Source organism: Lepidochelys kempii, chromosome 5 (genome assembly GCF_965140265.1).
Source record: "Lepidochelys kempii isolate rLepKem1 chromosome 5, rLepKem1.hap2, whole genome shotgun sequence".
Taxonomy (NCBI): Eukaryota; Metazoa; Chordata; order Testudines; family Cheloniidae; genus Lepidochelys; species Lepidochelys kempii.
In genome coordinates this window covers 26,792,738-26,805,974 of record NC_133260.1, presented here as the reverse complement: position 1 = coordinate 26,805,974, position 13,237 = coordinate 26,792,738, and the positions used below count along the sequence as shown (strand labels likewise).

General features: G+C 38.8%; 1 protein-coding gene across 1 annotated transcript in view; it reads left to right on the top strand.

Annotated features, from left to right (window-relative positions):
• The window catches only part of NUP155 (nucleoporin 155), a 47,730-nt gene that overhangs the window by 4,364 nt on the left and 30,129 nt on the right, over positions 1-13,237 (top strand). Inside the window, exons 4-14 of the mRNA XM_073343798.1 lie at positions 1,057-1,127; positions 1,718-1,810; positions 2,962-3,128; positions 4,111-4,216; positions 4,798-4,871; positions 5,221-5,312; positions 5,464-5,561; positions 6,046-6,198; positions 9,564-9,664; positions 11,396-11,566; positions 13,069-13,179. Coding sequence (XP_073199899.1) covers positions 1,057-1,127; positions 1,718-1,810; positions 2,962-3,128; positions 4,111-4,216; positions 4,798-4,871; positions 5,221-5,312; positions 5,464-5,561; positions 6,046-6,198; positions 9,564-9,664; positions 11,396-11,566; positions 13,069-13,179 — 1,237 coding nt within the window. The remainder of the gene's footprint in view (positions 1-1,056; positions 1,128-1,717; positions 1,811-2,961; positions 3,129-4,110; positions 4,217-4,797; positions 4,872-5,220; positions 5,313-5,463; positions 5,562-6,045; positions 6,199-9,563; positions 9,665-11,395; positions 11,567-13,068; positions 13,180-13,237) is intronic.

Here is a 13,237-nt window from a genome sequence, read left to right as displayed (position 1 = left end):
AAATGCATGCCTTTAGTATTGGGCTTCTCTACTCTCCTAAAGTTGTTGGTGTATTTATATTGAGCTTGAGTTCAAAATTTTTAAGAGGAATGTTTTTATTTTAGACTCCATATGCTCATACAGCAATTAACTTGGTTGACTAGGTTTAATCCATGCATTATGGTGTATATGTAGTAGGCAATCATGTTCCCACAGTCAGCTATTTTTATGTTTATAATGTGGCTTTAGAATGATGAAGATATACCAAAGCTTTCTGACTTACATTTATTATTAATATAAATATCTTACCTGACTTATGATTTAAAGATTCATAAAACTATGATGATAAATTCATAGTCTTTTTGAATGCCTCAGGGAGAGATGCTTGTGATGCCCATTCAGTGCCTGGGTTTGTGTTCCTTATGTGTCTCTATAGTATAACTTATTTTCTGTAACTGCAGTTTTTCTTCTGAATTATTACACTTCTAGAGGAGATTTAAATGAGACTTGTGCTTTACACAGGGTTAGTTAATATCTCCAAAATGCATGCACCAATAGGGTTGAATAATACTAACTTCACGGTATTACAGGTGGGTTTTTTTATATATAGATTTTTTTCCCCATAGTAAATTAAACTCACTTTAGATAATTTTATCAGAAAGAAGGAAGGAAGGAAAGAAAGTTGGTTGTGAATAGTGCAGTGAATCCCTTTCTCCTGTTGAGCTATATCTGGACTAACTTTGGGAGTACTATAGACTACAAAATAGACTGTGTGAATAGACAAGGAACTGAGAATTAAAAATACAGTTGGATTTTAAATTTGAAACTTAAAGCATAAATGACTACTTCATTCCAAACAGAGGATTGGTTACATAGCTATTATGATGACTTTTTTCGGTCAGTGCCATTCTAATGGTCTTGCTTCCACCCTAAGAAAAGAATGCAGAAGATGGGTTACAATTGTTGTATAGTAACAGAAGAATTTAAAAGTTTCAGATTCTGTATATTTAGAAATTATTGGATATTGAAAGTCTTTTCTGTTGTGCTTTGATGTAATTTTTTCTCATTTGTTGACAGGGGAGACCTTGCTTATTTTGATGGTCTTAGTGAAACTATTCTTGCTGTGGGTCTTGTGAAGCCAAAGGCAGGTAATAAAAAATGCATGACAGTGACCAGAATTCTGTAGCTGCTGAACACTGTCAAAAATTTAAAAAACTGATTAATTTTCTTTACGAAACTAGAGGCGTTATGGAAGGATTTACAAGTCACAAGTAGTGAGGTAGTCATGAACATTAGAGATCTTACAATTACTGCTAAGTTACAATCTAATGTTTTATACTATTTGAAAACTAGGAATTCTGACTTGCTGTCAGCTGGCATGAAATATTGGTTTCTAGCTGTAGTAGTTCTTTTGGTCACAGCTGCTTACATCAGATTGGACACAGAGTTGGAGAGAGGGGGTAGGGTTGGAGGTTAAAAGAAGATAGTAATAAGAATATCATTTTAAGACTCAATATTTCATGACTTGTCAGAGCTGGAATAGAATGAGATAAAGCATTGGAAAATTGGGCATCTGAATGGTATATAGTTTTCTAATTCTGGCGCTTCACAAGCTGTCAGACCTTCAATATGACTAACCCTCAGACCATTGTAAATTGCATGCAGGGAAGATGTTGATCTTAGTATGAATCTGGTGTACTGGCCTTGAACTAAGTTCTAACTTTTCTTCTTTTCTTAGGTATTTTCCAGCCTCATGTACGATACCTACTGGTTCTGGCCACTCCTGTGGATATAGTGATTCTAGGACTTAGCTATGCTAATTTGCAAGCAGGTAATTCTCTCTCGCATCCCAAGTAAATATAAATTTCTAGGATAATATTCTCAGTTGCGAATTAATTGCCACACAACATTAATTTATTACTAGTCATGTAATTTAAAAAATATTAAGCTGCATGCTAAGGGGCTTTTCCTAAAATTCTATGGCTTTCTGCATCCAGGGTGAAAGAACTTTATAGCATCCTTTTCACGTAGGATACAGTATCCTGTCCTGCAAGAGATTCAGAGAAGTATCTTCTCTGTTACCCACCCTTTAGTTCTTTTTGAAGATACTCTGACTGTTAACTGTTTCCCAGTAATCAAGTATTGTGTTGAGGGAGGAGCAGCATGTGAACTGCATCAGTTTTTAATGTGTCTTAGGGTATATCTACACTGCATTTTGGAGCGAGTAGGAGCATGCCTTCCTGACCAGTAGACAGACTCTAGGTAATGGTGCTCTTTCACACTCTCCAAAAATAGCTGTCTAGAGAGCACTTTGAAGTTGTGGCTTGGGCTCTGAAGCCTAGGGCTGGTGATGGCTTCAAGCCTGAGCTCCAGCCTGAGCTGCAACTTCAAAGATCTGTCTATACAGCTATTTTTAGAGTGCTAGTGGGACCCCACTAGCCCCGATCTGTCAACCCAGGCTGGGAGGCTTGCTCCCACTTGGAGCAAAATGCAATGTAAAGGTACCCTTATTGGCAAATTCTAAACTCTTTGGCATTTGATTCAGAACCACGGAAAACTCAAGCCCAGTACTGTATATTTTTACACATGAAATGTGTAAGTAGAAAAAATAAATGAGAGGTTTTGAGAAAGTTATGAGGGAGTAAGAATATTAGAGGGCTAAAATAGAATATATTTTCAATAGGTTGTTGTTATGATGTCTCTGTTTGATAGACAAACTGGGAAGTCTTATGTTTAGATTTGTCAGGATTTTGGGATATTAATTGTATTGATTATAAGCTTCCGAGAGAGGTAAAATGTAAACAAAACTTGCTGTGACTTTAAAAAAAAGAAAAGAAAGAAACCAACTCTGGCAGTCCACTAAGCTGCAGTCTCACTATAGTGTTTCCTGATTTTCTGAAATAGTCCTAAATCACAATACCATGGTATTTAAACAAGCAAACTTAACAGATGTGATGGGGGTTTTTTCTTGATTTCTTTAAGGTTCTGGAGCCCTGAATGACAGCATGTCTGGAGGAATGCAGCTGCTTCCAGATCCTCTCTATTCACTCCCTACTGATAATACCTATCTTCTAACCATAACTTCCACTGAAAATGGCCGTATCTTTTTGGCTGGAAAGGATGGCTGTTTATATGAAGTAGCTTATCAGGTGAATATAGTCTTTATGCAAAGGTATTTTTGTTCTTGGTTATGGGGTTGGGGTTTTGGGAACTGAAAATTTGTCAATCTTGTCACCTCATTTCCACAATTCTGTTGCCTGCCTTAATTTATTTGAGTGATAGCTCTGAGCTCTTAATACAGAAATACTATCAACCTATAGTCATGATAAGCTAATTTATTTGAGAAATGAGCAAAAAAAATTGTTCTGCAAAGGGCAAGCATCATGAGATCTCCTTTCTGACAACTTCTACAGACACTGCTGTCCCCAACCATCTTATCTCTACCTTCAAAACCACCTTACTAGGAGCAGCTGTTCTGATTATTGGAGACTGATAAAACCTAGAAGTTGACTGGGATGAGGTTTGATCTGCTGTCATGAATTTAATTTTACTTCACTGACTCAATCTGCAGACTTGAGCCCAGTCCTTTGTCTCTAAAGCGGCACTGTTAAAGTCTTTTATAGGCTGTTTATTTTTTTATTACAATAAACAGAAGAAAGTACTGATTATTTTTATTAATTTACATTATATCAGCACTTGCAAGTCCCAACTAAGTCATGGGCCCATTGTGGAATGTCCTGTAAAAGTAAATCCCTGCCCAAAGAAGTTAAAATCTTAATTTTAAGATATATTCAGCAGGTGGCTGTAACAATCAGCCAATCAGTTTCCTTTGTTTGGATCGTTTCTTGACACATTGCAGGAGAGAGAAAGATATTACAACCACACCCATGCACCCCAAAAATGGAAAATGTGATTAGAAAACCACACACAATGGCTTTGAGATTCAGAGGCTTCTAAGTTTCTGAAACAACTTTTACTTTTTTTTTTTTTTTTAAATTATCTACATTTCAAATAGAGAGTGTCCCTTTAAAACTGGGTTCATGAAAACTATGTGTATTGCGTCATCATGCAGGAGTTCACATGGCTAGTTTACCTAGCTAGTTTTAATGCTTTATATGTTTTTAATTGTAGGCTGAGGCAGGCTGGTTTAGTCAACGATGTAGAAAGATCAATCATTCAAAGAGCTCCCTTTCTTTCCTTGTTCCTTCATTGCTGCAATTCACATTCTCAGAGGATGGTAGGTGATAAAGTATCAATAACTGAAATGTTTATAAGTTAATGTAAAAAAAACCTTAGGCCAACATTTTCACACTTGGGTGCATTGAGTTAAAGACTATGGGATTATGGGACGAAAACAAGTGGTTGCCAATTCTGAAAATCAAGTTACTTACTTAGATCCCTAAATATGGATTTAGGTATTGAAGTCTGAAAATGTTAGCCATAATGGCTAAAGTCCCTGTTTTGTGGTATAAATTTGGTAAGTTTTACATACTGGAGTGAAAATATTGTAATCAGTATAGCAAAACTTTTACTAGAAATTGTTATACAAATATTTAAAATGTTTGTTTTGTAATGGATTAGACAGTGATAGTCTGTTGTTCTACTGTACTTCAGTAAAATATTAATATGTCGCTTTTAAATCTGTTCCTGGGCAGGAGCCCATTGTAAATGGAATGCCCTGTATGAGTACATTCTAATAAGTGATTCCGTCAAATGCCAGGCAAATCTACCCTTGTAAAGTTTCAGTACTGTCAATTTTACTGTATTAACTAGTTTGCACCAAATCCAGTTTTGATTTTCACATGCTTTTTTTTGCAGATCCCATAGTTCAAATTGCCATTGACAATTCTCGAAACATCCTATATACCCGTTCAGAAAAAGGAGTGATACAGGTATCTGAATAATTTCCATGTCTTATTTGGAGTTTCTTACGTGCATATGTTATTTTTATCCTCCCCATCTGAAAAACTATGTTTGTACATTAGGATTCTCTATATGCCAGTCAAGACATGAAGGATTTCCCCCAGGGATTTTATTCCTGCATTTATTTCCCTCCCCCTCTGAACTATATTGTGGCCACAATCCTTGCTGTTGAAAACTAGGAAGGACTACTGCTTCAGTCCTCTGGTGTATGGAAGCTTGAGGCCATAGAAGAATTGAGAGCAATCTGAGTCACTGCATGATGGGATAAAGTTATGTGCATTAATTTAATTTAAATACTAAACTGTTATTAAATTACAGGTTTATGATCTGGGCCAAGATGGTCAAGGAATGACCAGAGTTGCTTCTGTTTCTCAGAATGCTGTTGTTTCTGCTGCTGGAAACATTGCCAGGTAATATGAAGTGTGTGATTGAAATACTTCCTATTGGGCAATCTGTTCGTTTCTTTTTTTTTGTTTTACCAAACTTTGGAAGAGTGTTGTGTATTCTCTGATTTGTTTATTGCATGATGTCAGTTACGTAAACGCTTTTCTGTTCTTTTAGGACTATAGATCGTTCTGTTTTTAAGCCTATTGTTCAGATAGCAGTGATTGAAAATTCAGAATCTATAGATTGTCAGTTGCTGGCAGTGACACATGCTGGTAAGAAATCAATATTACCTCCTTCCCTTATCAGTAAATAAGACCTGCTTAGGTTCGGAAAATTGGCAAACATTTTTCTTTGCAAGGTTGTCTGTCCCCCATGCATACTATAACATTTATATAGTAATCGTTATAATAATGTTACCTGTTCTTTGTATATTGCTTCATACATTCAAAGCACTTCAGACATCTGATAAATACTTGATCCTACCATATAACTATTTATGCTGTTTTACAGTTCAGGAAATAGGGGGAGAGTGGTTTGTCAAAGGTTACGCAGAAAACTAGTGGCAGATCAGGACCAGAATTATTTGACTTGGATAGAAGGATCATTTTCAAGAAAGGAATGTAATAATATTTATATAGAATTTCTTACAAGCTTCTGAATTAAGCCTTGCATCAAATATGTTGAGACTGTTAGCCACTTATAATATTTCCACAAAATCCATTGCCTAAGAGTGATCTCCTTTTTTCTTTGGCCTAGGTGTACGAATGTATTTTAGTACATCCCCATTTAAGCATCCAATGGCTCGACCCTCAATGTTAACACTGGTTCACATCCGCTTACCTCCAGGATTTTCCGCTGCTTCTAATGTGGAGAAGCCATCAAAGGTGCACAGAGCTCTTTATAGCAAAGGTAAGCCTTGGAGTGCAGGTTAAATAAGATCCATTCTTTAAGACTTTTATAAGTAGTCCCACCATGATTGCATTTTACAGTAGGAAACTTGGTGTAGGAAACTTTGAGTTTAACACAGGCAGTGGTACGGTACACTATCCTATCACTGTACCTCAAGTTTATCCTTGAAAGACATTCTCTAGACATGACATAGTGATAGTTAGGCTCTGTGCCCATTAAGTCCTTGGTCTGTGAGCTTAGTTTGCCAAGAAGTGTGCCAGTTATGTTAGTGATCTTGTCTGAATTACTAATTGATTTCATATAGGCCGGCCTAATAGCTTTCAGGTGGCTTCAGTTTTTGGTCACTTCTGACCTAGACCAAATTCAAAACTGTGACCCAGAAATGGAAGAAAACTCTTTATAGTGTAATTGACCTCTTCAGCCATTCAGTTGTCTTCCAGGTAAATTTTCAAAGACGCATAGGGGAGACATGCAACTAAGCACTTTAAAGTCCCTGAACACACTACATGACCAAACCACATTGCAGTTCCTCAAAATGTTACCCATTCGTGTTTGTTGTTCTTCTGTTTTTAATAAAAACATAGATTTTTGAGGCGTCAGTATCAAATTAAATTTGCTGTGTATTAACTGAGTTTAGTCATATTGTGACAAGGCACCTCCTCCACCTGTTCAGCCTCAGCGTTTCTCTATCTGGTGGTGGGGGCCTGGAGTAAATTGGTCTTACTCTGGAGGGTCTCCCTGTCCTTCACCCCCATCTCCTTTATTTTTCAATATTTACAAAGTAGGCCCAAGTAATACTGTTTAGCCAAACAAAAGAAACTCAAAATACAAAGAGAGAGTACCTTTCCTTACCCCCTCTCTGGGGTGTTGCCTTATTATGCTGGCTTCTGGGTGCCAGTCCTTCCCCAAACCACAGTTGGCTTGATTGCATCACATATAGGGAGGAGGGCAGCCTTCCCCCCAGGAGAAACCTTTTCTCCCTACTGCCATTACCTCTGCTGCAACTTGTCTCTCATCTCTCCTCCTCCTCTCTTACCAGAAAAGGGGTTTTTGAAGATCACAGGCAACCCTTAATTGGCCTCAGGCTCTCCAGTTAAACTGAGGTAACCTTTTCAGCTCGAAGGGAAAAGGGCCTTTACCATTTTAGGGCTGATATACCTGACTTCCACCACTCTCTTATAACCACCCTAGTCCCGCAGCCCACTGGGGATATCAGCTGGCAGCTCCTCCACGGAGCCGTGAGCACGGATGTGTATTTGGCATGATTCACTCCTGTCCCTGAAGCCTGTCCCTTCTCTGGTGTGAGGGAGACCCTGCCGCACATTTACCTTGAGTGCATCAGTTTGCAGCCCCTTTTCCAGCTACTCCTGGACCTCCTTTTAAGTTTTTGGCTGCACTTCTCCCCCCACCTCCTTATATATGCACATCCTATCCACGGTCCCACAAAGTCATGGGACCTGCTCGTCAGTTTCTTCCTAGCGATGGCCAAGGTGGCCATCTATAACGGCAGGGAGAGGATGTTGGCTGAGGCGGTTCTCTGCGACTGTGGGGCCTATTTCCAAACCTCCCTCCGTTCACACATCCAGGCAGAGTTCCTCTGGGCAGCATCTGCTGGTTCCCTTGACATGTTTGAGGAGCAGTGGGCGCTGGCTGGGGTTCTCTGATCAGTGTCCCCTCAGGTTTCCTATTTTTGACCCTTTGCCCTTCACGCCTGTCTCTGTTATTTTGTCCATTGTCCTCCATAATTACTTGAGTTTCCAGGCTCTGTGGATCGTCCCCATGGGCTGCGGGATGGTCCTTTAGCCGTGGGTGAGCTTGCACTCACCCATCTCCCTGGAACCCAATAGGACCACTCACGTATAGGTGTCAGATCTGACTTCGTCACACTCTGAACTTTGAACCCCTTCTAAATATCTGGAATAAATAGCCCTTGCCAGTAATAATAATAATAATTAATAATGAAGACTTACATTGTTCTTTATATGTTCAGAACACTATACTAGTATTAATAAATCCTTATAGGTCTCCTGTGAGAGAGTGATTGCAGAGTAGATGTTTGCAAGGACATACAGCAAGGCTGAGGTTGACCCATTTGGTCCAGAAAGTGGTTGTCAATCTATTTGCCATTGTGGACCACATATGTAGCTCTCGGTGCATTATGTGGGCCACGTCCACATAATATATATGTTCTTATGTACCTGTCTGGCCCTGAGGATGTCACGTGGGCTGCAGTTGTGTGCTGATTGGGCCGCAAGTGGGCTGCAGGTTGAGAACCACTGGTCCAGATCATAGCAGTAACAGTACCCAACCTTTCTTCAGTAAAATTATTTTAGTTTTTTTCTTCTATATTTTTAGTTAACCTTTTTTCTGTTTAAACTTGTGCTACATAGCATATAGCTTAAGGGCCAAAAACATCATGCATCATTCTGTTATGATCTAGTTACCCTCCGGAAGTGTAGGGTGAAGCCATACCACTTTTATTGCCGGTGAACACTGGTAACAAGCAGTTGTTATTACTCTGTCATGGAAGACACAACTGTAAGCACATATTACAATCTGTGTATTTTGCATAAATATATACAAACAAGATGTGGCTCCTTGATTTCCAGAAAATTCTTAGTAAGGCCCTTGTGTTGTGAAGATTGGATATTCATGTGCCTATCCTTGAAGTGCATCAGAGAGTTTGTGTATTATTTTAGCACTGAACTCTTTCTTCCAGATGAACCTTGTGTCTCCAACTCTGAATGCAGCAATTTGCATTTTTGTCACTGCGCTAGTGATAGAGTGATGAATCTACTTTAGGGAAGAGCTATTTAAAATTTTCACAGCATGAAATTTATTATTAAAATAACTTCCAGATATTTTTTACTTTCAGGGTATATTTAAACATCTCATAATCTTTCATAAAAATCAGTGAAAAACGTTCAATTATTTCTGTCTTAATTTTAACCTTCATCCTTGTTTGTGTGCATGTATAGAGTATCTTGGAATACATTAAAAAGAAAAGGAGGACTTGTGGCACCTTAGAGACTAACCAATTTATTAGAGCATAAGCTTTCGTGAGCTACAGCTCACTTTGTGTGCATATATAGTGCATGTTAGACTATACTGCAAAAGGGATCCAACAGACTGTTCAAATACAGACTCCTGAACCAAAAGAGCAGTTAAATATACATCTGCACTAAAACCCCTTAGATACTTAAGTTTATAAACTCAACCAATGGCTAGATGTTGATCCCCTTGTAAGATTAATTTAAGAATGTGTAGAATGGACTTGTACTGAATTTAAATATAGGTTTAGCAACAGTGGGCCTGATGTAAGTTTTCGCTTCCGCTACAGAGTCTTAATTTTACTCTTTTGTTAGGTGTCCTGCTGATGGCTGCTTCCGAAAATGAGGATAATGATATCTTGTGGTGTATCAATCATGATTCTTTCCCTTTTCAAAAACCAATGATGGAAACACAGGTAGTAACCTCTTCAATATTGTAAAGTAATATCAATTTTTTGAGGCGGCATGGAGAATATTATTTGAATATCATAGGCTCCATGAATCACTTTTTAAGTTCCTATATAGAAAAGGTAACTTACACAAAAACTCCTGTGACTAGTTATTTGGTAAATATTTATCGAGCTATGTAACTGTTAAGTGTAGTTTTTTTGTCATACCTGTCTCACACTAGGTATCTCTGTTTTGTGAATGGAGCTGGTGTCTTTCAGTTGGAGCTGCCACTTTAATAGTCTCCAGCTGAAGAACCCAGTTTGATGCAAAGTAGGATTGTAAGAAACACCTTGACCATTATAAATCGTTGGAAATTTTCTACTGTTTTTGTTTTGGTGGTGCCTGCAATGTGCAAGGCACTGTCCATAAACACAGCAAGACGTAGTCCTGCCACATAGCGTTTATAATCTAAGAGGAGCAACATTTACTTCTACGGGGAAGCAAAGAAATCTGTGGGAGACATAAATTCTGCACATGCGCAGTGGCGCAGAATTCCCCTAAGAGTAAACATTTGAAGGGCAGGGGAGATACTACATTATTTTTGTTTAATTAAACAAGTATATCAGCTCCGCCATACTTCCCTCAATCATTCCATTGGTTGGCTCATTTCTTGTAGGTGTCACAGGTGAAGGGTGGGTCTGTAGGAGAGATTTGAAGGAGGAGAGAATCATTGCCTTATGGATCAGTTCAGTTAGGGCATTCCATGGACAGGGTACAGCTTGGAAGAAGGCATGAAGATTGTTGTTGGAGAAGTGGACAAGTGAGCTGTCAAGAGTAGTATGGTTGAAGCAGTTTGGTAGTGTTTGGAGGAAGGGGCTGGTTGTGCCATACAGAGTTGAAACCTGATCTACAGTTTTCTTCTTTCATCATTCCCTGACTCACCCATCAGTTTCCTCCCTTCTGGTTCCTCTTTCTGTTTCTTTTCAGCAATGCTTGTGTAAGAGAAAATAAATAATGCTTAGATAGCTCCTATGTAGGCAGTTTGCTGTTTGGCCCTTCAGAAGGGCTTCTCCATCTATTCCTAAAATACATGGGGAGAGCTGGGAGAGGACTGATGATCTGAGTGGGTGTAGGAGCTGCTTGAGCAGCTTGGCGGGATCCCCGACATATTGGAAGAGTCCTTTCAAAACAAAACAACCATAAACTGAAGGAACACCTTGGAGACTAGACAGTTAGAAACTGGATCTAGGAGTGTGGACGAAAACAAGTAGGTGGTAGATACCTTTAAGTGACGTCCGTCCTACGAAATGCCTTGGCCTCAATTATATATCACTGTTGCCAGTCTGTCACTGGAAGTTTTTTAAAAATCTCATGTCTCACTTGCAGCTCTTGGATATTATTTAAAAATAAACAGTTTTTATGCATTTGGAGTTTTGTACAATTTGCAGCTTGATTTTACTGTTTGTATTATTAGTAGCATCATAGTGCCTCATTATGCTAATTGTACATACAAATAATGATCTGTCCCAAAGAGCTTGCAGTTTATAACTGGAAGTAGTTTAGCCAGTTTTTAATCTGGTGGGGTACATATGCATGTATCTGTTTTTAATGCCTTATTTTCTTAGGGGCTTGTTGTCTTAAGAGTACTTCAGTTTCTATGCTGTGTAATGTTAAATACTGGTTATTTAGATATCACCATTGGTGTGCAAAATGTACATCCTGTTTCAAACTTTTGACAATGTTCATCTCTTACTCAGATGACCACACATGTTGATGGACATTCATGGGCTCTTTCTGCCATAGATGAGTTGAAAGTTCCAAAGATTATAACACCACTGAATAAAGACCTTATTCCAATAACTGATTCTCCTGTTGTTGTACAACAACACATGCTGCCACCAAAGAAATTTGTTCTGCTCTCAGCCCAGGTGTGTTATAGATTTTTTTTTTTCCTGTTGTTTAGAGATTGGGAGAGGGAGAAGCAGAAACTTAAAGCTTAATGACTGACCCAGTGCTGAAAAGGGCTACCCATGTGCATGGAGTTTGCAGAGAATACCTTTGGTGAAGGTGAGGTGGGGGAGCGGAGTGGAAAAATGGTTAAGGAGTCATTTGTAAATTCTGTAAACCAACTCAAGGTTATAGGGCCAGATTATCTTCTGACATAAACTGGTATGTCTCTGTTGACTTCAGGGGAGTTACATGGGTTTATTATCAGCTGGTGACCAATAGTTCAACATACTCTTAGGGAATTTGTACACGGAGTTGGGGGTGTGATTGCTAGCTCAAGTAGACCTACTCGGGCAGAGCACGCTAAAGACAGCAGTGTAGATGCGGTAGCATGTGCTAGCTATCCCAAGAACGTACCCATGGGGTCTGAGTGGGTTATACATGGTGCAGCTAGCCCATGCTGCAACTACTCGTGCTACTGTGGCTACACTACTGCTTTTAGCATGCCATCTTCATGAGAGCTAGCACAAATATGTCTACTCAAACTCTGAATCACAGCCCCAGCTCTAAGTGTAGATATACCTGTGGATATGTAAAATTGGAACAAATGCAGGTTGCTGAGGTAACTGTATGAATCCTAAAGTTTGAAATAAGAGCAGAGATTTATTGTTAGGGGAATTATGAGCAAATAATTCCATTTCTGGCCACCTCACAAAAAAACTCCATGACGCAAGAACTTCGGTAGTTGTTTTTTTTTTAAAAGGCTTACATTTAAAAATAGCTGAGATTAAGTAGTAGTAAAATTTAATGACTCTCTACAATAGGAAGGAAAATGTAGCAATAATTCAACCTTCTAATAATTTAGCAATTAGGAAATATAATAAAATTAATTGCCAGCTTGCTGCAGTCCTGTTGTAGTTTTGTTATCATAAGGCTATTTGTGAGTCTAGTTAGATCACACTACAGGACCCATCACAGAATGTACGGCTACATGCTATGAAAGTGGTCTAGAAATGCTGCAGATTATTGGGGACCTGATTATTGTAACTCAGCACTTGTCTTCACTGCTTTGGTTAGCTCAAGTTACTACACTCAAAAAAGCTTCCCTCAAATGAGAGCGGCCACACTGGAAAACAACACTTGAGCCACACAGAGTGATTGAATTAGCAGAGTGATGACTTCTGCTAACTCAAGCTGTAGCAAGTAGCTGCAGCCTCACTGCATTACTAGCTTGAGGAGTACTAGAACTTCAGCTGGTAACCCCGATGGACCAGCTATTTCAAGTTTAAAACACCATTTTACTTGAGCTAGTGATTTTTGTGTGCACAGGAGTTGGGTTGGAGCAACACTCACTATACCTTGAGCTAACATTGAAGTGAGACAAGCCCTCAGGGTGTTAGATGAATGTATTGAATTGTTGTTTGCCAATTAAAACATGCAGATCTCATTATTTCAAACTTTGTATTGCTTTATTTTACTTTAGGGGAGCCTTATGTTTCATAAACTCAGACCTGTAGATCAACTGCGACATCTTCTAGTTTGCAATGTAGGAGGTGATGGAGAGGAGATTGAAAGGTTTTTCAAGTTGCATCAGGTGGGAACTTTTAACTTGCCCTGGGGAAAAAAGTCCTCTATGATTAGACTTAGGGCTT